This window comes from Podarcis bocagei (assembly GCF_964188305.1).
Source record: "Podarcis bocagei genome assembly, chromosome: 5".
Classification (NCBI taxonomy): Eukaryota; Metazoa; Chordata; class Lepidosauria; order Squamata; family Lacertidae; genus Podarcis; species Podarcis bocagei.
In genome coordinates, this window is record NC_138129.1 from 39,395,182 (window position 1) to 39,420,448 (window position 25,267).

Below are 25,267 nucleotides of genomic sequence, written 5' to 3' on the forward strand. Positions count from 1 at the left end.
GAAAATACCTTGTGCACTGCAAATGTTTTCCTATGGTGGAATTCAATGCTATGCTATTACAGACATTCCATCTGCGCAAGAATTTCAGCTTGCCAGATGGATTGATCCCCCTTAATGTGTTGTTCTGGGGGTTCTCCCAGCCCTCTGAGCCAATTGCAGGAGACGCATGGAGAGCGTGAAGATTTTTAATTTGTGCACAGTTCTGGACGAAATGCCGTTATTTTGTGGTGGAAACAAGGGAATGTAGAACTGTGGTTGGCATTTAAATATCTGTGTTGGTGCAAGGATGCAACAGGGCTCCCATCCTCCCCTGTGTACCCCACACTATCCCCAAAGCTACCCTAGAGGGTCAGAAGAATGTTTGGTTGTGCAGGAAAAAAATCCTTGCACTGACATACTGTTCTCCGTAGTGCTACTTTGTATTTTTTTCTTGATTTTAGGGTGTTATCTTTTAGTAAACCACTTTTGAGTTCTTTTACAATAAATTTTATAAAATAAATACTTGGAATACAACCCTAAAACTATGCTATACTAATTACTTTAGGAGAGAGAAGGTGAAGGGGTGGATTACCAGCTTAAAGCTGCTTTGCTGGTATGATGCTATAGCAACAAAAAAAATGCTTCAAAAAAGGCTATGGTTAAATGTTTGGTTTCAGCCCTGCAATCAGGAAAGCTGGGTGAGTGGGGAAACACTGTCCATAGAGGGCATCAGAAATGCTTATTAACATTATAGTAGTGCTATTTTAATAGCCATTGAATGACTTCATATTTGCTCTAGATTGAATAAATATATATTTTTTAAATATGAGGCCTGAAGTGCTCCCCTTATGTGATGGCAGTAATCTAGTTCAACCCGCTGCAGTGCTGGAATCTCAGCTAAAGCATCCATGACAGATGGCCATCCTGCTTAACATTGTATGTCTTTTTAAATGTGTTTGTGGGAACGGGCATTATTTACTGGTTGTTTTTTGGTTTGGTTTTATTCTGCATTTTGTCTTCTCATCTTGTATTTTTCTGTTGTGAATTGCCCCTGGGTCAAGGGCATTATTATTATTATTATTATTATTATTATTATTATTATTATTATTTATTATTTAGCCCACTGCTTGTGAAATGAAGAAATGAGCCCCACTGCATTCAATGAGATGTAGTTCCAAGTACATCTGCATAAGTTTGCAGCCTTAAAAGTCATAGATGTGGGGCAGATGGCCTTAGTTAAGCCACTATTATCTCTATTATTCTTCGCCGCATCAAGCAGTTGGTCCCTTACCTTTCCTGCCCCGACCTGGCCACAGTGATCCATGTGACGGTCATCTCCAGGCTTGACTACTGTAATTCGCTCTACGTGGGGCTGCCCTTGAAGCTGTCCCAGAAACTCCAGCGGGTGCAGAATGCTGCAGCGAGGCTCCTCATGGGGTCTCTGCCATGGGAGCATATTCACCCAGTGCTTTTCCAGCTGCACTGGCTCCCGGTGGAGTACAGGGTCAGATTGAAGGTGCTGCTTTTGACCTTTAAAGCCCTTCACGGCCTAGGACCCTCGTACCTACGGGACCGCCTCTCCTGGTATGCCCCACGGAGAGCCTAAGCCTCGTTTTGTCCACATCTTGCCCCACAGAGGACCTTAAGGTCCATAAATAGCAACACCCTAGAGGTCCCAGGCCCTAAGGAAGTTAGATTAGCCTCAACCAGAGCCAGGGCCTTTTCAACTCTGGCTCCGGCCTGGTGGAACACTCTGCCTCATGAGACCAGGGCCCTGCAGGATCTGATTTCTTTCCGCAGGGCCTGTAAGACAGAGTTGTTCCGCCTGGCCTTTGGCTTGGAGCCAATTTGATTCCCTCCCTCTCTTTTTTCTTTTCCTTCTCCTCCTGCGAGGAGGCTACATTTTAATATTTTAATGTTTCAATATTTTAATGTTGTATTTTAATTTTGTTTTTAAGTTGTAATCATTCAACTTGTTTTTATTATTGCTTGTAAGCCGCTCTGAGCCCAGCCTTGACTGGGGAGGGCGGGGTATAAATAAAAATTATTATTATTATTATTACTATTATTCTGAATTTAAGTTTCCTGTCTGCAATCTGGGACGACTCACTACTGGCCTTGCCTTATGGGGCTGCTGTAAGGTGATGTGTGCGAAAGTCTTTGAACACACTGACAATACTGTACTTGGTAAATGCTGGAAGAGAAACCATGCAGAAACCTGAGAGCCTGCGAGCGAGAACTTAGCCTCCTCTCTGCCCTATACCAAAGAAACGCAAAAGGCAGATAACGTTTCATTTCCTAGACACCAAGGCAATGAAGAAGACCAGCCTGTCCCCAAGCAGCTCTAGTGGAACTTGCAGCAGCCATTAAAAGGGCTTGTTGCAGCGGTGAGAAAACCGGTCCTCTACCGCAGTTGCTGCCGGACTCCGACTCCCATCATCCCCAGCCACGCCCAGGATGATGGGAGTTGCAGTCCAGCAACACTTCGGAGGCCACGTTTCCCATTCAGGGAGAGCGACTCGCACGCCCCGAGCCAACCTTCCCAGGTGGAGCCTGCCGACAGAAGCTCGCCTTGGCTTCTCCGAACTCCCGACTGGCCGGATCTGCACAGCTGGGCGTCTCCTGCTTGCCGCCGGACTCGACCCGGGCAGGTCCGCGAGACCGGCGCTCTGCACATGCCCCGGCAGCGCGTCGACCCGAGGGACGCTGCCTCTTTAAGAGCAGCCGCCTACGCGGACGGTGCCCCTTGCCGCGAACTCAGCGTCCGCCTCCTCCGCTCAGGCGAGGGAAGCGGAAACGCCGCCCGCTCGCCCGGCAGGGCGCATGCTCGGGCTGGAACGGGGCGAGAGGTGAGTGAGGCGCGTGCAGAGGGCGGAGAGGCGGGAGCCCGGGAGAAGCAGTTGGCCGGCTGCCCGGTGTCGCTTCATGTTCCGGAGTAGAGGATCCTCCTGTGCACCTGAACTCCGACCCCGGTTGCTCAGGGAACCGAAGGAGATGCAGCATTTCCTGTGCAGATAACACGCATAGCCGGATGCTTCATTAACACACGCATTCACACATGCACACTCCCACCTAGCGGGAAGGGGATGCCGGGCGGGGAAGCACGTTCTGATAAGAGCCCCGAATTTCAGAATTAAGAAATTACCTTCAGGCGTGGTCGCGACTTCAAATTCTTGCAGCTCTTCTCCTTTGCTACAGAAGTTTTATCTTTGGAGATTGCTGGCAAGTTCAACCCCAAGAAGGGGCTGCTTAATTCTGAAAGGCGTTGGGTCTAATAAAATGCTTTGGCTTAATGCACAAGGAGACAAAGTCATGCATTGCAATTGGGCTGCTGCTAGGGCATGCCTCTCTCTAGCTGCGGCTTCTCCTCCCAGGTAACTTTAAAAATTAGAATATAATAGGGCATTAGTGTTGGGACGTGGGTGGCGCTGTGGGTAAAACCTCAGTGCCTAGGACTTGCCGATCGCATGGTCAGTGGTTTGAATCCCCGCAGTGGGGTGAGCTCCCGTCTTTCGGTCCCAGCTCCTGCCCACCTAGCAGTTCAAAAGCACCCCTAAGAGCAAGTAGATAAATAGTTACCGCTTTATAGCGGGAAGGTAAATGGCATTTCCGTGTGCTGCGCTGGTGCTGGCTCGCCAGAGCAGCTTCGTCACGCTGGCCATGTGACCCGGAAGTGTCTCCGGACAGCGCTGGCTCCCGGCCTCTTAAGTGAGATGAGCACGCAACCCCAGAGTCGGACACGACTGGCCCGTACGGGCAGGGGTAACTTCACCTTACCTTTACCTAGGGCATTAGAACTGTAGAATTGGAAGGGACCACAAGGGTCATATACTTTAATAATAACAATAATAATATTTGTATGCTGTCCATCTGCTGGCTTGCCACAGCTGCTCTGGGTGGCTCTCAACAGAATATAACATGATAAAACACCAAACATTAAAAACTTCCCTAAAGAATCTAGTCCCAACCCCCTGCAACGCAGGAATCTTTAACCCAGTGCGGGGCTCGAACCCATGACCTGGAGATTAAGAGTCTCATGCTCCAGCGACTGAGCCATCCAGCCTGTAAAAACACTAATTATTTAAGTGTTTCAGAAGTACAAACTTGAACGACCGGGACCCTGTGATCATCTGAGGCCCTTCTTCGTATCGTCCCCCGTTAGAGGTCTGGAGGGTGGCAGCAAGAGAAGAGGCATTTGCTGCAGTGGCTTCCTACTTGCAGAATGCTCTCCCCAGGAGGTTCATCTGGTGCCTTAGTTACATAACTTTAGGTGCTAAGCAAAAACATTGCTCTTCTCGCAGGCCTTTGGCTAACTAAACAATCTATGGCCTGTTGAACTGTCTGTGTGGCAGGGGGTATTGTTTTTGTTACTATGTGCTTTTGTGTTTTGATACTACCCTGTGATCCTCATATGAATGGCAGTACAATAGTACCTCGGGTTAAGTACTTAATTCGTTCCGGAGGTCTGTACTTAACCTGAAACTGTTGTTAACCTGAAGCACCACTTTAGCTAATGGGGCCTCCTGCTGCCCCCACGCCGCCGGAGCACTATTTCTGTTCTCATCCTGAAGCAAAGTTCTTAACCTGAAGTACTATTTCTGGGTTAGCGGAGTGTGTAACCTGAAGCGTATGTAACCTGAAGCATATGTAACCCGAGGTACCACTGTAAAGTTAAAAGATCTAGTTAAAAAAACAAATGGAAGTTCATGTGCCCTGTCCTGTTTATATATGTTATGTGCACTAATTTAATTGTTTCCCCAAGTCCTTATCAACTCTTGAATAGCTAACAATAGTGGATGTGGCATACTTATCTCTTCCATCGCTGAGACTCCTGACCTCATATTAACAAGAGTCTCTACCCTCCCTTCCCTCCATCTGTGTCACATGCATATATAATACACGCAGACGGAGGTTAATATTTAACGTTTAATGAAGTAGGCTCTGCTCTAGGAAAGCTTGTTGGTCTTTCAGGCGCCACCACACATTTTTTTTGCAGGGGAAGTGAACCCAGAGAATTCAGGTTTTAATGGTGAGATGCCTGTCCAAGTGGTTGATCTTAGGATGAAGTGGTGAATATTTTTATTGGTTGTTCAAAGGTGGGCTGTTTTGCTAGTCCTTGATTCTGAAGTGGCGCAGAGAGCCTGCGGATGTGGTTTAGTCCTCAATCCCTTTTATAGCCCTTGTTACAGCAAGGCTGATTGATCGGTTTTCATTTTTGTAATACCCATTTCCCACTTCCAAGATGCAATTACTGTGGCTTAAATGAGGCCACATGCTCACGAAGCCTGAGTTCTACTATAGTTTCATCCTAAAGATAAAAAGTGCACTGGTTGTTGTTACTTAGCTGTATTGATTACTGTGATTTTTATTCCTAGAGCCAGGCTGAAGCAGCTGATGGTTAAAGGCCTGATGCAATGAGGTGATTCAGTTCCCTGAGCAAACCCAGTCTAGGACTTCTACCCGCAGGGTTAAGAATGGCTGAGCCCTTCCCTCAACTCCTCATCGCTGCAGCCCACCAACACCTCAGAATCGGGAAGAAGAAAGTCTTATCCCGCTCAGCCTCCTTGAATCTCGCTGGCGAGATACTGGCTGTAGCTGCTGGCTTGAAGCCAGCTTTCCTGTACGATTACAATTCTGCTGGGACTTCTCAGATCCTAAGCTATGTTCAGCAGCTTCAGACCATCAATCCGTTTGGATGCCGGCTACACGTTCTGAGCATAGCTGAAAATGTTCTGATTGTCAACTTGGGGCTGATGCTGCTGTGGTTGGAGACAATGCTGCTTAAGGACAACATCCCCTTTGTTGACGTTTCTGCTTCCAGGACATGCCCTAGCCTTTGTGATCTGGAAGACGTGGGTCTCATCAAAGGTCACCTGTCAGAGATACTGAATCATATTAAAGCCCAGGCAGCAGACACATCTCAGATGCTTTCCTCCAGTGCGGTCTTTTGCTCAAAGTGGAATCTATGCACTCTCTTTGGTGTCTTGCTGGGCTATCCTGCTGCTTACAGTTTCCCTGTTCAGAAGAGCTTTGACAATTGCCTTTCTCTGACCCCACTGAGGGTGTTCACTGTCCAAGCCACGTTCTGTAAGATAAGCAACGATTTTAGAGTACGCTTTTACTCCTTTAGCATCCCAGATCTCTTGTATCCCGTCATGAAAAGAGGCCTTGACGCGTGGTGCGAAAATCTCAAGGATGCTTTTAAAGCTCAGAAAGACTTTGCAGATCTCTGTATTACAAATGAAGTCGTTGCTCTGGCAGCAGTGGCCTTGTAAATGGGGGCTGCAATCCAGAGGAATGCAGCAATGTTTCCTCACGCCATATTTGAGAAGTATTTTGGGGAGTATGACTCACTGCTTAAGAAAAGGAAGTGGGAAAATGGTGCAGCTCTTATTCTATTGGAGTCAGGGGTAGCCAATACGGTTCCCTCCAGATATTGATGGAATACAGCTCCCATCTTCATTGACAGGAGGCTCCCACTTGCAAATTTCTGTGGGTGTCTATACCCAGACTCAGTGTATATATAGGTGGTATATAAAGCTGCATTTGGAAAGCAATCCTGCATTCAGTCTTCTCAAAATGAAGCCTTGTTAACCCCAGCCACAAATATTTCAGCTGTTTGTTTCTTTGTTTTTACCAGTCCCAACTCCTAGGCTGGGATGGGGAAGCTGCAGTTCTTCAGCTGCTGAACTCCATCTCCCAGCCAGTGTGACTACTGGTACAGTCAAACCTCAGTTGTCGAATGTAATCCGTTCCGGCAGCCCGTTTGTCTTCTGAAATGTTCAACAATCGAGGCGCGGCTTCCGACTGGTTGCAAGAGCTTCCTGCACTCAAGTGGAAGCCATGTAGATATTTGGCTTCTGAAAAACGTTAGAAAACGGAAGCATTTACTTCTGGGTTTTTGGCGTTTGGGAGCCGAAACGTTCCAAAACGGAGGCGTTCAAGAGCCGAGGTTTGACTGTATAGGATGGTGGAAGTTGTAGTTCAATAACATCTGATGGGACATGGGTTCCCCAGCCTTGTCCTACATGGTTAGACAGCACATAGCTGGATTGTAGGTTTTGAGGTTTCCAAAGCTATGGGACAATTGTGTGATGTTTCCATTCAAAACCCTCTGGGGGGTGGATGCATCAGACAGACACTGTACTTTTTGTATTGTAGCCTTTAAATTTTTTTTAATTAAAAAGAATAGAACAGCCAAATGAAGCAACATACAAAGCCAAGCAGTCCAACAAACTCCTTTAGGAGATAGCAAAGTTCAAAATTCTGTAAGAAATTAAAAATATGTTTGATACAAAAATAGTCACTCTCTGTAGACAACTCAGAATGCCCAAATGCAAAAATAGTAACATAAGCAAAACTAAAGGTAGGGTGTACTCAGGGTACAAAATTTATTAAGTAGGATACTATAGCTGTTGCCATCACTACCAGGAGGAGAGGAATCCAATGATCCTGCCATCTCTGAAAAAAAAAGAGAAATCTAATAAGATAAACAAACTAGGGTATAATGTGTCTCTGTAATTCCTCCCTCTATTCGATCAGCTACACTTACGTCTCCTCCTACACTTCCCTTTTGTATTTTATTCCAACAAAGTCTGTGGTTCTATTTGCATGGAACGGTGATATTAGTGAATTTTTGGGAGTAGAATATTTCCCCCACTTTGCAAAGACAACAAATGAGACTCACTGCATAGATGCTGAAGACTGATTATTCGGAACTTATCATAAATAAAATACAAGAACTACTAAAACCCACCACTCTAGTGAACCTGAAAGACTTGCACTTTCCTGTATCTTGCTGGTCCACGATGGTTGTCCTAGCATTATTGTTTGAGTTTGTACTGAAATCTAAGACCACTGACTCACATTTTGACCTGACATCATGGGTGTAGCGGGGGGGGGGCAGCTGCCCTCCCAAATCAATAAAAATAAAAATACATTGCTAACTGAGTGTTCTGCCCCCCCCCCCAACAAAAATCCTGGCTACGCCCATGCCTGACAAGGCACGCTCTATCAACAGACTATATCAACAGTATGAGGTAGCACAAAGGGGGCATTCAGAGTGAATTCCTACTTTCGTCTTTTTGCTCTGAGGGTGATTGATCTCATCTCGGCACTGCTGTAACTTGGCAAGGCAGCTGCGGTACTCGTCACTCAGAATCTCTAGCTCACAACGGAGATCTATGCACTGGGCAAGAAAGCAAATAAGTGTTTAGTATGGTTGTTCACTCTGGTTTTTTCAAATGGTTTTGAGGGCAGCAGTTACCAATAAGTTTAGTGTGGTGGCACCTTGAGCATCCCTGATCCTGAATCAGGGTGGTTAGTTCTACTGTCCTAAACCTGGCTTTCTCCCACCTTACTTCACAGCACATCTAGGGCTTCCTTCACCATTGGCTAAAAACTTCCTTCTTGTTTCAGGCTATGAATAAGGTTAACGCAGCATGTAATGCCAGAAAATGACATTGAACCTGAATGACTTCTAGTTCCTATAAATGTTATTGTGAATGAAGTGTATTGATACAAGTCTTCCTATCCTGATGAACAGGCATGGGGTTGAATTCAACAAAGTCATTGCACGAGCAGAACAACTTCTGCAAGTAAACTTTCCCCTATAAACACCTGCCTGTTTTCTCCCCCATCCCTCCAGAGCAAGTTTGGGGTCCGTGTGCAGGGAGAGGGGAGAGGGAGAGTTTGCATTCCATGAGCAGAGACCTTTCCATTTGCACAATCGCTTTGTGGGATTCAATCCATGGTCTTCAAAAAGCATTCATTGTCAGCTGCTATTCATACAATTTCATATTGTATTCATACAAGAAAGAAATGGTATCCGGTCTCTCCTCCTGACTCCAAGGCCTAGCAAACAGTGGGGTTTGCTGTTTCTACATTAATATTTGAACATGCATAGTGCAATTGGGTGTGATGTCCTGTGAAGATTGTTCATGTGCCTTTGACATCACATTTAGTTCAGAATTTTGGAGAATGCCACACATGTGCATCTATTTGTAGAAACTTTGGTTTGAAAAATCTGGAGTTTCTAGTTATTGTGAAGCCTTTATTTTTAATAGCCTGAGTCTGTCCCTTGTTTTGTGTTTTTAGCTCTCAAAGCCAATTCATACAAGCATTCAAAGTAGGCACCAGAGAGCCACCTGAACAAACTGTTATCTGCTGGCTGTCCACAACCAGCTAGTCAATAGTATGCAGCTGCCATCCTGGGCAATATTTTTGCATGCTGTGTGCAGGATTTCAAAATGATTACAGATGGTCACATGAATCAGCAGTGATTTGTTTTCTTCAAGCTGATGTGTCTTAAGGAATCACCATTTGGAAGTCTGCACATAAGATGTTTGCCTGCTTTTTTTGTTTGGTTGCTGTTCCGTACACGTCCAGGAGGATGCTTCTTCCAAAACAGAAAGAAAACTTACACTGGATGTGGGTCATTAGGATGAGCTCTGACTGATAGGAACATTGCTATGAATATTCATTTCACTGGATAGCTCAGTTGGTTAGAGTTTGGTGCTATTAACACCAAGGTTGCAGGTTTGATCCCCATATGGGACAGCTGCATATTTGTGCATTGCACAGGGTTGGACTAGATGATCCTGAGGGTCCCTTTCAACTCTACAATTCTATGATTTCTATAAAGCACAGAAACAACAATAACCTCTAAAAGCATCTAAGTCACCATTCAAATGTCCCTTCTGCTCTCTTGTCACTCAAGTTGCATGTACTCAGAAAATACTCTGTTCTAGAAGGAAGCAATGATCTCATGAAGAAAATGTTCAGAACATGTAAAGACTCTTGAGAATGACTCCCAGCAGGATACGGAATATTTGCCCACAATCAAAATCTAACGAGGGCTAGAATGTCCATTGTTCATATGCCTACAGCCTGTAATTAAAACTCCCACCTTTTGTGTGCCATAGATTTACACTGCTAATAAAATATTTTACAATTGTGAACAGATCCTTCTAAGAATCTTTTAATAAAATTGTAAGCTTGTATATATTTTGTTTCCTTGAACTATGGAATGCACACTGTTTCAAAACTCCGGATATGCAGGTAACAGGCTTTCCTGTGTCTCCCTTACCTTTTGGCATGTTGCTTAGAGCAGTGTTAGAAACTGAGATATAAAAGCTAGGAGCTAAATGACACCTTAAAAGCTAAGTTATGGGCACAAAAAATGGAATGTATAGGCACACTTTTTTATAACAATAGAAAGCTGAAAATGAATGAACTGCAGCTAAAATATTATGTTTATCTTTTACATGGTCTAGTCCTTCCCCTGCCCACCCCCCTAATATTCGTATGAGGCTTCAGAGAGTAGCTATAAGTGGGGAGGCAGAAAAAGGTCCTCCTTTCCTTCCACTCTGCAATTTTAATCTGAAACCTTGGCCTCAGTTCTGCACCCAGAGCTCAGAAACTGCTCGTGCTAATGAAATTCCCTGTCGCAAAGTGTTCCCAGAACAATGGGAGTTTCGAACACTGCCTTAGAGCCAAACTAGACGTGAGTGCAGTAGATTTAAATATGTTTAAATCTGGGGTATCCAATCACAAGAGCAAAAGGTGGATGGAGGTAAAGTGTGTTAAATCCTCATGTACCTGCAGCACAATCCATGTAGTCTGCATACTCCCAATGCTTTCCAACTAATCACAGGTGAGTCTGGATGGGAGAAAGGCAGTGGGGGCAGGTAGCAGCAAGCAGAGGGAAGGTTCTTACTCAATACCTGAGTACCTCTTTCGCTGATAAACCCAGAATGCCACCACCTTGGATTGCATTCAACTAAGTTATACTCTAAGTAGCTCCAAAGAAATAAATAAACCGATGTTAGTCATTCCATTAACTTCAGTGGACCTACTCTGGCATTGAGTACTACTGTGATTTAACACAGAGGTTTGTCACTACCATGTCCAGTTCAAATGGGGACAGGAAAACTGAGCCCTGGGGGCCAAATTTGGGCTATAGGCTGGGGAAAGTCCTGCAGATTGAATAGAACACTCGTTCAGTGTTAACGTCTGAATGCAGATGCAACCAATGGGAAAAAGTGGCTGAAAGCAAGCCTTTCAAATCAATGTGCTTATTTATTTATTTTTTTAATGAGTTTTCAGCCGTCTGGTTATCAGGTATGCACACTGAAATGATGCACACATAGCAGGTATCTGTTGCCATCCAGAGTTTTCGGATCTGCATTGGAAGGCATTTGAAAATAGCAGTTAATCTCCCAATGAGATCCTTTAATCTCATTAGCTGCTTGAGTCACTTCCTCACCTCTTTTTCCTTAGCTGCAAGCTGGGATGTCCTCTTTTGCAGCTGGTCCTCCAGGCTGCTTTCTCTCCCCACTTCGTGGTCTTTGGACTGTTTGGTTCTGGCTGAGCTGAGTCCAGACCTGCTAGCTACAGAACAAAATGGATACTTTCACAATTCCCTGAGCTATCTGGGAATCTCAGCAGGCATCACAGCACCAATGTGCTCTCCTCTGTTTATACTTCATAGTTTAATTTTTTAAAATAAAAAAATCAGCAAAGCTGGACATCTCTCCCCAAACCTTATACTGTATTGTATAAAACATTAATGTCTCACATCGAATGTAACTGATCTGGAGAAAAAAACTACTGAGCCTAGAGCTTGCCGATCAGAAGGTCAGTGGTTCGAATCCCCGCGACAGGGTGAGCTCCTGTTGCTCAATCCCTGCTCCTGCCAACGTAGCAGTTCGAAAGCACGTCAAAGTGCAAGTAGATAAATAGGTACCGCTCCGGCAGGAAGGTAAACAGCATTTCTGTGCACTGCTCTGGTTTGCCAGAAGCTTCTTAGTCATGCTGGCCACATGACCCGGAAGCTAGTAAAGCGAGATGAGCGCCGCAACCCCAGAGTCGTCCGTGACTGGACCTAACGGTCAGGGGTCCCTTTACCTTTACGTAACCCAAGAAAATCTTTAATAAAAACTACTTTGAAAAACAAAAACAAAGTGGACATCAACGTTTGAGCAAAAATCATTTATTGTACAAGAAGCTTGCTCCAATAAAAGCTTGCTCCAATAGATACAGCTTCATGCCAACAGAGGAGAAAACTTCTAACAGTTTGATATATATTTCAAGCAGCCTTTTGCAGACCAGTAACAATACACACTATGTGGAATGCTTCCATTTGTGATTCTTAATCTGAGGGCACACATAAAACTAGAGTCTAGATGGTTCTTAGAGTACCAGTCACAAAATCCCAGATGCCCAGAAGTCCCACTACTAGTTTAGATGAGTTCTTTGCATCTCATCTTCATGAACTGGACTGATTCTGCATCCCATCTGCAAATGGAAGAAACCAGAGCAGATCATAATGCAGAATGTTTGCATGAACCAATTGCTTCTCTCTTTCCACCCTGCTTTTCTGTCTCCAACACTCGATTCAGTTATTCACGAACAATTCAAACAGTTGCAAAGGTGTTGCAAACAGTTGCAGACAGCATAGACTGTACTGGTGCTGTAACAACCCCTACTTAGTCTAAAGGACAAGCAGGGAACCAGCACACACTGAAACAACCTGTGCACTTATTATGGTGGGTTAGGTGCACATCCTTAAATAACTTGCCACCTTAGTCTGCCAGCAGGTATTTTGGACTTGACTTGGGACTGGAAAAAATGGCCATCAGTTGCTCCAAAAGTAGATCTGTTGAAACCCTGAGCAATGCTGTCCCTTTTATTCTTTTGGTAATCAAGTAACCACGGAGTTCTGAGAAATTAAATAAAATCTCTTGATCTTTGGTAGTTTGAATCATCAAATGTGTGCACTTCACAATTTATGTCTGAGGACAGCTGGCTCCTTTGCAAGTAGGAGTTTACATGGGAGCACAAATCTCAGCTATTTTTGCAAAGATCAATGCATACAACATTTTCCTGCCTGTGCACCACATGTTCAAATGCTCCGTGTGGTATACATGAGAAGTACATGTTATTTGCCAACATGGGAGTTGTGGTCATATGCAAAAATCCTCTTGCACAAAGCATCCTTCATGATGTCATCCCTTACTGGGCACCCTTTCAATGACACAACCTATTATTAAACATAATCAGAAAACTATTGCCACATTCAGATGTACAGCTGGCAACACCCCCTTCCTGTCCCTCTCCACAAGTGACTGTAGCAAAGGAAAACAGCTGTAAAAATTGAAGTATACAGTAATTATCTCTGTACTCTCAAATATTTACACTATTAAAGGAACCAAATGAATTATACCCAGAGGGATTTTAAATAGGGCTATTATACCATGAAGCACAATGTGTGAACGCTCTGTTTGTGGTCCTGCATGTTCACTGTTAATTTCTTTGGATCGATGTGATTTACTTACTGTGCAAATGTTTAATTGTTGCCTCCAGCTGTAGCTTATCTCTTTCTTCACTTCGCAGCTTGCCTGAAATTAACAAAACCATTCAGGAACAACACAGTTGACGCCATGCAGGGCTTTTCCTTCTCCCAAACAGCAGTATTTGCCACCAGAGGTCAGAGTTGTATTCAGGTGGGACATGCTCTAGCCCACTGAAATTAAGGGGTCAGCACTACACTGTGGTTTTGCAATTTGTAAATGTTTTGCTTTTACTGAAACTATAGGAATCAAAAATGTGTTATTGCCGCTGCTCAGATGGGGAAAACAGATCTGCACATTACATACCTTGTTTGGTATTCCTCAAGCAGCTCCCAGCACAAACAGAAATAGGGTCCACGTTTCCCAAAAAGTTATTTTCTTCTGAGGAAGTGACCTGACTTTGACTTCTTGTACATTGCCTGAATATATTTTACATGGCAGGCTGTATATGCATATTCAAAACAAAAAATAAATACCCACATGTTCAGGGAGGTATGCAGTACAATCGTCCATATGACTGAATGCATACAGAGAATTGCTTGCTCACAAGCATCTCTAGCCCAGCATGTAGAAAGCTAGGACTTTTGGTAAGAAGTATCCTCAGTCTAGCTTGCAAGCTAGACATCAGACTCATCTTTCAGACAAGCAATCTGCCCATTCAGAGGAGGTACAACTGTAAATGAGGGCTGTGCCACTTGCTTCTCACCAACATCTGAATCAGATCCTTCCCCCTAGAAATAACTGACTGAAACCTAACAGTTGACACTATACTCAAAACAGCAGGTTAGTTCTAAGAGTCATGTATTTATTTATTTTTGGAAACCTGTAACTTTTCATTTTCCTGCTCTGCCTAAGACCCAGATCAGTCAGCATCAAATCTCCTGTTTCCTCTACATATGTCTTACCTTCCAGTACACTGAGACACTCAATTGTGACCTTGTAGTCTTCCTGCAGATTATTAATTCTGGAATAGAGCTGGGCACGTTCAGTCTCAGAGCTCTGCAGGGCTTGGTGCAGCTGAAAGTTCTGGTTGTCGGACCACTGCAGGTAGCAAACAGCAGCAATAACAAGAAACTGGTTAGCAAAGAAATACAGTAACTAGAGAAAGGCTTGTGGGAATTCTTGTGGCGTGGTGAGGTGGAGGCACTTACCTGACATTCCAGCAGGTGAGCAGCTGCTGCTCACCAGGAGGGAGATGGAAAAAGGAACAAAGTGGCAAGTGGGGGGACGGTGTGGTGCAAGTGCAGCAACAGGAGCCCTGAACTGGCCTCCTGTACTGGCATAATGAGTCACTACTCTCAGAACAGCAGCTATGAACTGGACCATCAGGTTCAGGATGAGGTCTAACATTGGCCCAGGATGCTTAAAGGATCATTGTCTCCCATCCTTCATCCTGTCTGCTCCGTAAGATCAAAAGGAGAGGCCATTCTCTGTGTCGCAAATAGGATATGGGTATGGCTAACAACAACAAGAGATAAGACCTTTTCAGGGACTGCTGCACCGACACTTTGGAATACCATAAAATGCAGATGGCCCCTTCTCTAGTTGTTGTTTTAGGATGGTGATTAATTTTTTGGTTTTGTGTGATGCTTTTGCCTGCTAAGCAGGGCTTTTCCCCCCAGCTTGAACACACCTCTCTAGGCTGCTGTGGCTGTGGTGGGCTCTCTCTCTAAAAAAAAGGTCAACAAGTTCCTGCACCTCTTTTTCTAGAAAAAAAGCCCTGTTGCTAAGTATTATCTGAGGCCATTTTTATCAGTGATCTCTGTCTCTGTTGCTCTTAATGCTGCATTTTTAATGTATTTTTATTGTTGTTTTAATATTTTAATATATTTTTAATGTATTGTGATTTTTAGTGGTTGTAAGCTGTCCTGAGAGGTGCATGGGCATTAACAGGGCAGGGCAGGGGTAATATAAGTTGAGCAGTAAATGTGTGTAACAACTATCCACTGCGCATATTCGGGCCTCAAGCACATAATCTGCCTGTGAATAGAGAATTATGCACCTTTCCCAGTCATTATACATAGTCACCAACAGGTCTTCAGAAATGTACATATTGTTTTATATGTAGATTATATTTTCCAATAAAATATCAATATTGATTTTTTTAAAAAAAACACACACACGTATCAACTGAAATTTGTACAGTCTCCATTCATTACACATGCTATCAACAGGCCCTGGGAAATATGCATATCTGCACTGAATTTTGTACATTCTCCAGCCAACACGCATAATCTCCAGCAGGCTTTGGGGAATGTGCATTTCTCAGCAACAATTTGTTCATTCTCTGGCCATGAGTCACCCTCTCAAGAATCCTGTGATGTTAGCCATTATTATTCCCATTTTAAATTCTGACTTTGAGAACTGATTGCCAGACTTGCTGCTGTGCAAGGGAAGGTGGTCTCACAGAAGGACAAGGAAGCTACCTGAAGTTTGTTCTCCAGGACATGAAGATTGTTTTCCAGTTCAATGTGCTTGTCAGTCAGCTGGCTCCAGTCTTCGTTTAATGTGTTGTAGTGTTCTTTCCAGAGGGCACAGTCTTCTTCTGCAACGGCTAGGGCTCTCTAGGAAGAACATGGTCACATGTAAGGGGGAAAGTCAACAAGCATGCCTTCTCGAGAGCGACAAAGGGAGCAGGTGGCGTGGATAAAGCAAGCTATGATCTCCATGAATTGGGATTGGAACTCAAGAGGTCAGCTGTGTCAGGTGGCAGGACTAGAGCCAACAGGTGGAAATGGCACGGAAACAAAACTCCCTAACAGTGTCCCAGGAGCAGCTGGGCTCTCTCCTTTGTTGAGGGAATTTAAGCAGAGGTTAGGAGGCTCTCAAGCATGCTGTAGTTCCAGGCTAGCTGAGGGTCTAAGGGCCACACTGTCTCATTCTGGCCCCGCCACAGGCCATAGGTCAGCAGTGGGGGTGGCCACAAAGTGTATGTGGCTAACTCACAGTCTTGTACATACATGCACAGAGCACAAGTCTCTCTCACACAGAGGCAGGCACAGAGCTCCTCTTCTGATTGATACAGATCAACAGAGGAGCAGGGGAAAGCTTTCCTTCCCATCTTAGCACTGGTCAGGGCCCATCCTAGCACCACAATATCACTGGCCAGAGATTCCGCTACTGCAGGCAAAATTGGTGGCTGTATCTCCATACTAGCCCACAGGCCTCCAGTTAACCACCCTTAATGTAGGAGTGCATTGAGCAGGGACTTGGGCTAAATTAGCTCCATGATTCTGTGATTCAACCTGGTGTAGATGGAAAACACCACATTCATTATAACACAACGGAACTTCCCTTCCATCGCTTCTGCCCCTCCCCAAAAAATGTTCCTGGGGTTTTCCAAGAGGGCAGAGAAGTTCTGTCATGCAACTCAATTTTCGCCTTCTTTCTGTCTGCATTTATTTGCTTGTGTCACAATAACCGATCTGTCCCTGAGATTTATGGATGTGGATACCTTAGGCTAACCTTAATCCTCTCCCCACTGCTGTTTTCCTTCAAGATGTGTGCTATTAAAGGGAGCTTCAGGCATTTGCTATTTTCAAATTTACTTCCAGAAATACTATCTGGCAACCTCAGAAGCAAGAGGGGAATCATCACCACCAGACACATTGCCCCCACTTCTCTGCAGCAAAGCAGCAGTTGATATTTCTGCCTGAAGGAGGGCTGAATGAAACAAAAGCTCAAACATTTCAGTCAACAGATCTTGCTCCACTAGCAATCTTCTATTTTATGCCATATAGCTTTCCATATGGTGCCATCTAGTGGGGATGTGAAGGGCAAATCCAGATAATACATTTCATATTTGATCACATTTATGTATCCTTCATTTCCCCAAAAAACAAATAGCCCAAGCAGGTCCCCAAAGTGGACTAGGACAATGTGGAGGACGGAAGCAAAGTCTTTCCTTATACCAAAGGTAGCCAATGTGGTTCCCTCATATATTTTTTTCTTGGACTGTAACTCCCATCAGCCAATCATGAGAAATGGTAGAGTGTGATGGGAGTTGTAGTCCAAAAAATAAAAATCTGGAGGGAACCACATTACAATCCCTGCTCTATGTGATACTTTACCAATGAAAAATTACCCTCTAAAAGTGCTGTAGAAAATAGCTGCTCCAAAGGGCAAGAGGGATGAGGCCTTTTTCTCTTTGTGAGATGTTGCATGAGGAATAGGTTAACATTCCTCCCCATGTGGCTGCTGGGCAACCAGTTTTCAAAGACATAAAATAAAAGTTACAGATAGGTAGCCGTGTTGGTCTGCCATAGTCAAAATAAAAAAATTCCTTCCTGTAGCACCTTAAAGACCAACTAAGTTAGTTCTTGGTATAAGCTTTCGTGTGCATGCACACTTCTTCAGATTATAAAATAAAAGGTCTGCAATGTGGCCAGTCACTGTGCACATGTGTGTGTTTGTGTTAGTTATTATGTCGGGCCTATTTGGGATCTGTATAATACTGAAGCTTTGCTGAAAATTAATTCAAATGATTGATAAATGCATTCATTTATTAACGTGGGATTTTATTTAGAGCTTTTCTCTCCTTTGTGCAGTATTGTAGACTGCTAACAGAACATTTAAAAATAAGTACTGTAAGATGCCTTGTTTGTGTTCTGTTTAATGTTTACTCTGCACACATCATTCCAAGCACTGGGTTTTTAATCCATGTTCACACCAAGTTATCCAAAATGCATTTGCATCCTGTACAGTGGTACCTTGGAAGTCGAACAGAATCTGTTCCGGAAGTCCATTCAACTTCCAAAATGTTTGACTCGCAAGGCGTTTGGGATCCAAGGTACAACTGTACCTTGTTTAAAAAATGCTGGTGTTTGATGCATTGTTTCTCAAACCAGATTCACAATGACTGGAGTCCTACACTCTAAGGAGGTAATACGAACACACCCCTTGTTGGAGCTTTAGGCAGAGAAAAAGTAGCAGAGGTGAGATCTGAGCCAGAGAATGCCTGATTGGCTCAAGTCTTTTAGTAAGCATACTGCACCAGCTTAATACTTTCTGAAGGTACATAATTAACCACCCACCACAGAAAGACATGTGGCTGCTTTGCAGAGTTGTTACACGTTACCTGAAATAACCCCCTTGTACATGGCGTGGGGTAATAACATGCTTAGTGGGGTAAAGAAAAGCCTGTGGAAGTTGGTGTAGTGAAGGCAGGCAAAATCCCCACCATGCTCTTTCAATTGAGCAATGTGGTTAAGGTTATGCTTCCGGCAGACCTGACCACAATGATGCAGCCAAGTGGTTATTGTCAGCAACTGTGCTCCAAAAACACACCTCTCACATTGCTCTGGAGCTTCAGCCTTGTACTGAATGCACAACAAAATTCCCGCATGTATGTAAAGATGGAGCATGTTGTGTAAATTGCTGCCCAATCCTGTCCTTGTTCCAGGCTGAAATTCCACACCTACCTGGGCATTCTGGAGCTGCCCTTCCACCTGCAGTTTCTCCTCAAGGAGTTTCTGAAGAGACTCTTTCGCTTTCAGCTCATAGTTCTGCTTTTGATCTTCCATCTCCAGCAGAATCCTCTTTAAGCTCCGCTTTGAGTGACTCTAAACAAACAAATGGAGAACTGAAGAATGATGCCCAATTTAAAAATATTAAAACCAATACAACCCATAGTTCACCAAAGTAGACAACATGCCCTGGAATTTTTTCACACTGGGCAATTATTAAACCCATTTGCTAGAGAATGTGGATGTGCACACACTCCCATTTACGCCGCCATTAAGAAGCAGAGGTTCTCCGTTTAATTGGATCTTTAATTGGTTTTAAAGTACAGTGGACCTCGAATTACGTAGCGCTCTGGATACGTAACTTTCGGGTTGCGAACGCAGCAAACCCAGAACTGTATTCTTCCGGGTTTTGCCACGCACGCATGCGCAGAAGTGCTCTGTGCACCACACGCATGTGCAGAAACACTCTGCACACTGTGCACGTGCAGAAGCAGCGCCTCCAGTTATGGACTTTTTAGGTTAAGTACAGAACCCCGGAACAAATTTAATTTGTATCCGGAGGGTCCACTGTCTCAGCACATGATGGAAAATGGTTGCAAAAACATACTGCGGAATATACCAGTTACATGGATCAAAGGTTTGAACTGAGATAAGATTTTCTTTGGCCTGAGACGGTTGGGGAGAGGGAAACCCATGGTTTGTTTAGTCTAAGCTTCTTTTATATATTTATGATTCAGCAACCCTCTCCAGAATATAATATAAAAAGATATTTATAAGTGAGGAAGGAACGTTGGATTAATACTGATATTAACAAGAAAAAATGGAAACCGCGTGTGATCTGAAATGAAGGAGGGGGAGGGGAAGCTCAAGTATGACTATGTTGGAAAGACCATGTAATTCCCATCACCTCCGATTAAAAACAATAGACGAGGAAATAGAGAGTGATATTTGTGTGTGCTACTGACGGAATATAATCTAAGATAAAGTTTAATTGGGCCATAAATCTCTTGCTGGAAGGAAAAGAATTTGGGGGCTGTGATTAGAATGCCACAGAGACTGGAAAGTTGGAAAGGAGATTTGCGACGTGTTTTGCTAGTGAGACAGAATGGTTTCGAGCAGACTGTTGCCTGTTCCGAGACATCAAAGCAAGGGACAGAGAGATAAGAGCTCTGAGAAACTTCAAGATTCAGTTCTGCCCCAAGCCATGATGGGAGAAAACAACAGCTAGGAAGTGAAAGAGACAACACCATATATGGACAGAAGGAATCTCCAAGGACGTAACAGTTTTCACACACAGGGCAGAATAAAAGATAATAGTTTGAGTTCCTCACTTGAAGCTTTATAAATTTATATATTGTAACATCACGAATGGAAATCATTAATTATGTAGTAGCTGTTGACTAAGGGATTATTATAATAAGTGAAATGTAACTGTCATTAATTAAGATTATGGAAAGCAGTGATATAAGATCGGAAATGCACCCAAACCACCATGCGGGGAGCCACTTTAACAAAAATGTATTAATTGGAAGTTGATTGGTATTTTGATAATTGTATAATTTGGGAATTAATTATTATTGTTATAATTTGGCTATTATTGGGGGTATATTGGAAAACAAATTTTAAAAAAGGGGGGAGGAGAAAAAAAAGGTTGCCCACTTGTGATCTAGAGAATGGCAATGTTATAACAGAATTGGAAGCTCCATGAGGGAGTGAAGTAGGTCATGCCCAAGCACTCATCTCTGAAACACAGAGCAGCCCCAAGAATGCAAAGACTGGCCACTCCTGGCATAATTATGAAAATTCTCTCAGAGGAGAGAAACAGTCCTTCTTTTGAGCCAAAGATGATTACATTATATTATAATAATTATATATTTATTTATTCATACCCCACTTTTTCCCCTGACAGGGACTCAATGAGGCTGACATATAAAACAGGAACAGCAAAAAACATTTTTAATTTTTTAAAAAAACAACAACAACCAAACATTTATAGAATTGAAACAATGTTAAAACTATTAAGAATATGTTACCTGGGTGCAAGTCTGCAATTGATTCTCCAGGGCTCTCAGCCTGCACTTGAGTTTGTCTTCATTTAGCTGACCCTAAGAGGAGGGCGGGGGAAAGGTTGGAATTTTACATCCTCAACTTCCAAAGATTTGTCTAACAAACAAACAAAAAAGAAAAAGAACCCACGTCCCCATATCCCTGTGCCCTGGTTCACTCATGTTTTCCAGAGTTGTTGTTGTTGTTGTTTTGCAAAATATGAGCAATTCAGCTGAAATAATGGCAGTCTGGAAATGCCTCTCTTCTCCAGCACTCCCTAGTTATTTGTATCTATGCATTTTATCACTGTCTTATTGAGAGTGACTTGGTGCATCACAGAACAGGGTTCCTGGGCCTTTCGTAGTTGGGTGGAAGCCATCTCTTGTGCTGAGGAGAACATTTCAATAGGTGCTGCTTTCCTCACCACTGCAGAGCTCTGTCATGACAAGGCGTACCTTCCAGAATCTCCTCTTCTAGACACCTACCTAGCAAAGTACTGCACACCAAACCTGAGGGGAGCATTTCTTCATATGTTTGCGATTAAGCACAAAAACGGTGGCTCAGATCCCTAGGAAATGCCTCTGTGCATTAATCCAATGTGCAAAATGGCAAATCTGCTTTCCGAAGAGCAATGCTTAAAATTAATTGAGCTGGTGCCTAGGGCAGCACCCTTTGAAACACCGAGGAAATGGGATTTTAGGTACTTGAGTCTCTTAAGGCATGGTAACAAACTAGTGCTTCCACTTGTGTCCAAAATGGGCTAACAACACCTACAAAGAGGTACTATGTTGCAGCAGACTTTCAGTAACACCACACGATCCTAAGGCAACAGAGAGACATCACATTAACAGGGCATGTCCGCACTGGAGAATTATCTAGCTGTTAATCCACTTCTTCCCTCATTCAAATTAGATCACATGTGTATGAGGAACAACTTTGGTCTTTCCTGTTCATACCAGTAGGTGTTCCCTTTTGTGTTTGTCCCCATCTTCCAGACTGCTGAATCTATTATGCAAATTCTATTATGCCTATTAGGCACAGACAGGGCATGCACAGATAGCTGTGTGCACAACTTGGGGGCTGTTTTTAAATCTCCCTGTCCAGGAAGTGTGCAATAGCACACAGTCAAGGAACTGTAAATTCTCAGCACCCAATTTTCACGTGGTTTGCTTGTACAGTTTTCCGATTTTGTGCAAATCTGAGAGATATGGAAGGCTATGCTTTTCCATTCAAGAGCACCCCAGAAAATAATTGCCTGCATAGCTGGAAAATAAAATAAAAAAATCATCAATTCTCAGCACACACACTTTTAAGATTAATGGTGCTGCTCAATATCTGGTGTGTAAATATTTAATGCTGTTTGCTTGTGCAGTTTTCTGGTTTTGTGCAAATCTGAGGGAAAGAAAAGAAAAGAAAAGAAAAGAAAAGAAAAGAGCATGTGGTCCCTTCAGGAGTGTGCTGGACATAGTTATGAGCATCACTGGGAAATAAATTAAAGGATGCTACAGGACACTAGCCTATAGGTTCCCAGAGAAGCCACATAGCCATTTCCAAATCAGATTTATTTCTCTTCTCTTATTTGGAAACAAGGGGATGAATGCTTCCCCTCACTTACACCCCTGATCCTGACTCTGTGCCAACTGCTTATTTCTTTAAAAATCAAACATGGCAGAGCAAACTACAAGACATGCATCACGTCAAGTTTGCTCCTTAGACATTTTGAGGCACTGAAAATGTTAGATGCCACCTACGGTTTTAAAGAGGCTCTTATTTTTTAATTAACTCATCTCTCATCTGACATTTGCCGTGCCAAATCTCAAAGCTTCCAATCTGTGTTTGTTTTTGAAATCCCAGCAGCAGGCTATTTGTTCCTCTCCAGAGGTAAGCTGTGAAGGCAAAGGCTGCAGTGGAAAACTATTTTCTACAACATCACCGCTGAGAGGTGAAGTGCAAACCCACCTGTTGCTAAGCTGAGGTTTCAGAGACACTTCCTGCCAGCGAGGGTGTCAAGCTATTTTTTCCTCACTCCTCTTGAAGCTTGACTGAAGTCTTTCACAGAGGAAGTCTCAAACCACAGAAGCATCAAACTGTACATATTCTTTGGCATTTCTCTTCTCTCAGAGCTCTTGCTGGTCTTATTTTTGGGCAAACTACTTTGCATTGCTTTTCTTTTTTTTAACTGCCTGCAGCATTTTAAGGGCTTAACTTTCAATGCTGCCTACCTGTCTAACTGTGAAAAGCTGTTTAGGCTGTAGAGAGGACATAACATTTTGTGGGGTTTGGGGGCAGTACAGTAAGACCATCCTTGCTGACAACCCAAACACATTTCTTCCATCCCATAAAAGGACGCGCTTTTACTGGTCTGGCGGTTTTTCAATATGATCCCTGCTGAATCCACAAAAACTTGATTCCTCCTCACAAAAGAGCAATAAAGCCTGTCAGTATGGCTCCTATAGGCACCTATTTGCAAGTGGCCTATGATATTACCGCAGAAAAAACACATGCACTACAATAGCCCAGTACAGAAATGGCCTGCTATTTAAAGATTGTTTCCTTGTTTTGGTAAATCATTTCCCCCTTGCCTTTACAGAGTGAGTTCCCACTTCTAGTAGACCTACTAACACTGACCTAAAATTTAAAAACTTGATATAAAATGAGCACAAATGTTTTTCCACCCTCTGCCCCACATGAAGGCACTCTACCGTGGAGCTAAGACTCCTACTCTCTGGTTATCTAGTCTGATCATAGTGAAACAGGGACTGGAGTCACTAAAGTGATACTGGGCAAAATCACTCTCAGAATGTGATACTTCTCTGAAATACTGCAGTGTCAGTGAAAGGCCCCAGGTCTGCTACAATCTCCTTTTTTGTGAGCCTTGTTTACACACTTTGGACAAATGTGGTGGCACATGAAGCACTTGATTGGACAGACTTACACAAGTCTCAAGCACTTAAAAAGCATTTTCTAATTTTCAGGGTGCTAACTCCACCACCTTGAATCATGGTAATAAAAATTGGGTTTTTTAAAAAATTAAGTTTTTCAAACAGAATAAAAGCCAGGTAAGAAGGAAGCAGAGAAGGTGGGATAGGAAGGAATAAACCACAATCCTGATATTCTGTCAGTTTGAACCATGCTTATAGTTTCTAAGTCCATAGCTTTTATCTGAAACACCTGATGCTTTTATGCATTTCGAACTTTGTTCTATGGAAAGCAGATAAGTCGTTTTTGCACACAGGGTCAAGTTGAGCATTGGTGCATATGAGTGCATGGCTAAATCTTAAGTGTACTTACCAGGAAATGTTCAACTCATATTTGGAACGTGGTACCTTTCTTGTCCCTCTTGTAGATGCCTAGAAAGGGAGATTCTGGCAAGCACACCTTGTCACAACAGAGCACTGCACCTACTGAAATTGTGTCTTCTGCACAAGGAATGACCTGGGCCTAAGAATGAAAGGTCCAGGAACCATGTTCACTGATGCTTCTGATCACTCTGGGTAAGATAGTGATAACATGTGTAGGTGCCTTGTCCTTACTCCTCTACCTCCTGGTAAACAGCAGCATTATGGCAAATCAAAGATCAGGTGAATGTCACCACCCCACCCTGTCACCTGCTATAGATAATCTCAGCATGGCTAATCAGTACCTTCCAAGACTTCTCTGCCACTTGCAGCAACGTGGCAAAAAGTTCCTGTAAGATGGCCATCTTCTGCTTCAGCAGTAGCTCCCGATGAAGTGCCTCCTGAAAAAAGGAAAGGAGGAATCAGGCTCAGCAAAGTGTGCAAAAGGTGTACTTATTCCCCAATGCATCCACACTATACATTTAAAGCACATGGCTTCCCCCAGAGAATCCCGGGAACTATAGTTTGCCCCCAACAGAACTATAATTCCCAGCATCTTTCACAAACAACAGTTCCCAGGATTCCTTGGGGGAAGTCGTGTGCTTTAAATATATGCTGTGGATGTCACACCCATCTGCTGTGTCAGTAATGAGGTTTCCCTTAATCTTCCAGTAGAAATTGCTGCCAGGCTGGTTCAGAACAGCTTGACTGCTTCACACAAAAGAGGCGCCCTGCATTTGCCAAATCTCTTCTGGGGCTCTGATTCTGCACATGCTCTCACACTGGCTTCCCGTAAGCCGGCTAGCAACCTTCATCTGTTGACCCTGTTGCTCGCAAGGGGCCACCTTTAAACCGCAACTCTTCCCCTCTATCTTCTTCACTTATCTGTGCCTGAGATGCCATTTCCTGCACACCACTATTATCATTCCTGTTAGGCTTTCAGAAGGAAATCCTAGCGTTGCGTTAAGATCAGACTGCTGGTCCCTCTAGCTTGCCCTTTCCAATGACTGTCAGAAGCTTTCTAGGTTTTCAGACCTTTCCCCACCTCCAAGGACTAAGGCTGCTGCTCAACAGAGCAACTCATAGA

The 25,267-nt window shown here is 43.6% G+C and overlaps 3 protein-coding genes and 1 long non-coding RNA gene across 8 annotated transcripts in view; 2 read left to right on the forward strand and 2 right to left on the reverse strand.

The window, feature by feature from the left end:
* GUCA1B (guanylate cyclase activator 1B) overlaps positions 1-3,347 on the reverse strand; it is a 55,133-nt gene extending 51,786 nt beyond the window's left edge. The window contains exon 1 of the mRNA XM_081195213.1: positions 3,125-3,347. The gene's annotated coding sequence lies outside the window, so the exon portion shown is untranslated. The remainder of the gene's footprint in view (positions 1-3,124) is intronic.
* LOC308587548 overlaps positions 1-25,267 on the forward strand; it is a 72,093-nt gene that overhangs the window by 27,492 nt on the left and 19,334 nt on the right. The window lies entirely within an intron of this gene.
* The window catches only part of TRAF3IP3 (TRAF3 interacting protein 3), a 39,390-nt gene continuing 15,987 nt past the window's right edge, over positions 1,865-25,267 (reverse strand). For 2 of the 5 annotated variants that reach the window (XM_081195195.1, XM_081195194.1), the window contains exons 8-16: positions 24,486-24,581; positions 20,830-20,901; positions 18,752-18,892; positions 15,758-15,895; positions 14,237-14,372; positions 13,317-13,379; positions 11,246-11,370; positions 8,054-8,167; positions 6,277-7,440 (exon numbers count right to left, since the gene is read on the reverse strand). In XM_081195195.1, the coding sequence (XP_081051321.1) occupies positions 7,357-7,440; positions 8,054-8,167; positions 11,246-11,370; positions 13,317-13,379; positions 14,237-14,372; positions 15,758-15,895; positions 18,752-18,892; positions 20,830-20,901; positions 24,486-24,581 (969 nt within the window). In that variant the 3' untranslated portion in view covers positions 6,277-7,356. Of the gene's footprint in view, positions 1,876-6,276; positions 7,441-8,053; positions 8,168-11,245; positions 11,371-11,955; positions 12,277-13,316; positions 13,380-14,236; positions 14,373-15,757; positions 15,896-18,751; positions 18,893-20,829; positions 20,902-24,485; positions 24,582-25,267 lie in introns of those variants that run through there. The other 3 variants (XM_081195193.1, XR_014008424.1, XM_081195196.1) reach the window with 3 other exon arrangements.
* On the forward strand, positions 2,476-7,754 carry LOC308587536 (UPF0739 protein C1orf74 homolog). The gene is made up of 2 exons (XM_081195208.1): positions 2,476-2,828; positions 5,355-7,754. The coding sequence occupies exon 2, from the start codon at positions 5,454-5,456 to the stop codon at positions 6,252-6,254; it is 801 nt and encodes a 266-aa protein (XP_081051334.1). The 5' UTR covers positions 2,476-2,828; positions 5,355-5,453; the 3' UTR covers positions 6,255-7,754.

What these genes read in the sequence shown, in the direction of transcription:
- LOC308587536 (XM_081195208.1), top strand. Translation starts at nt 5,454, where the DNA reads ATGGCTGAGCCCTTCCCTCAACTCCTCATCGCTGCAGCCCACCAACAC.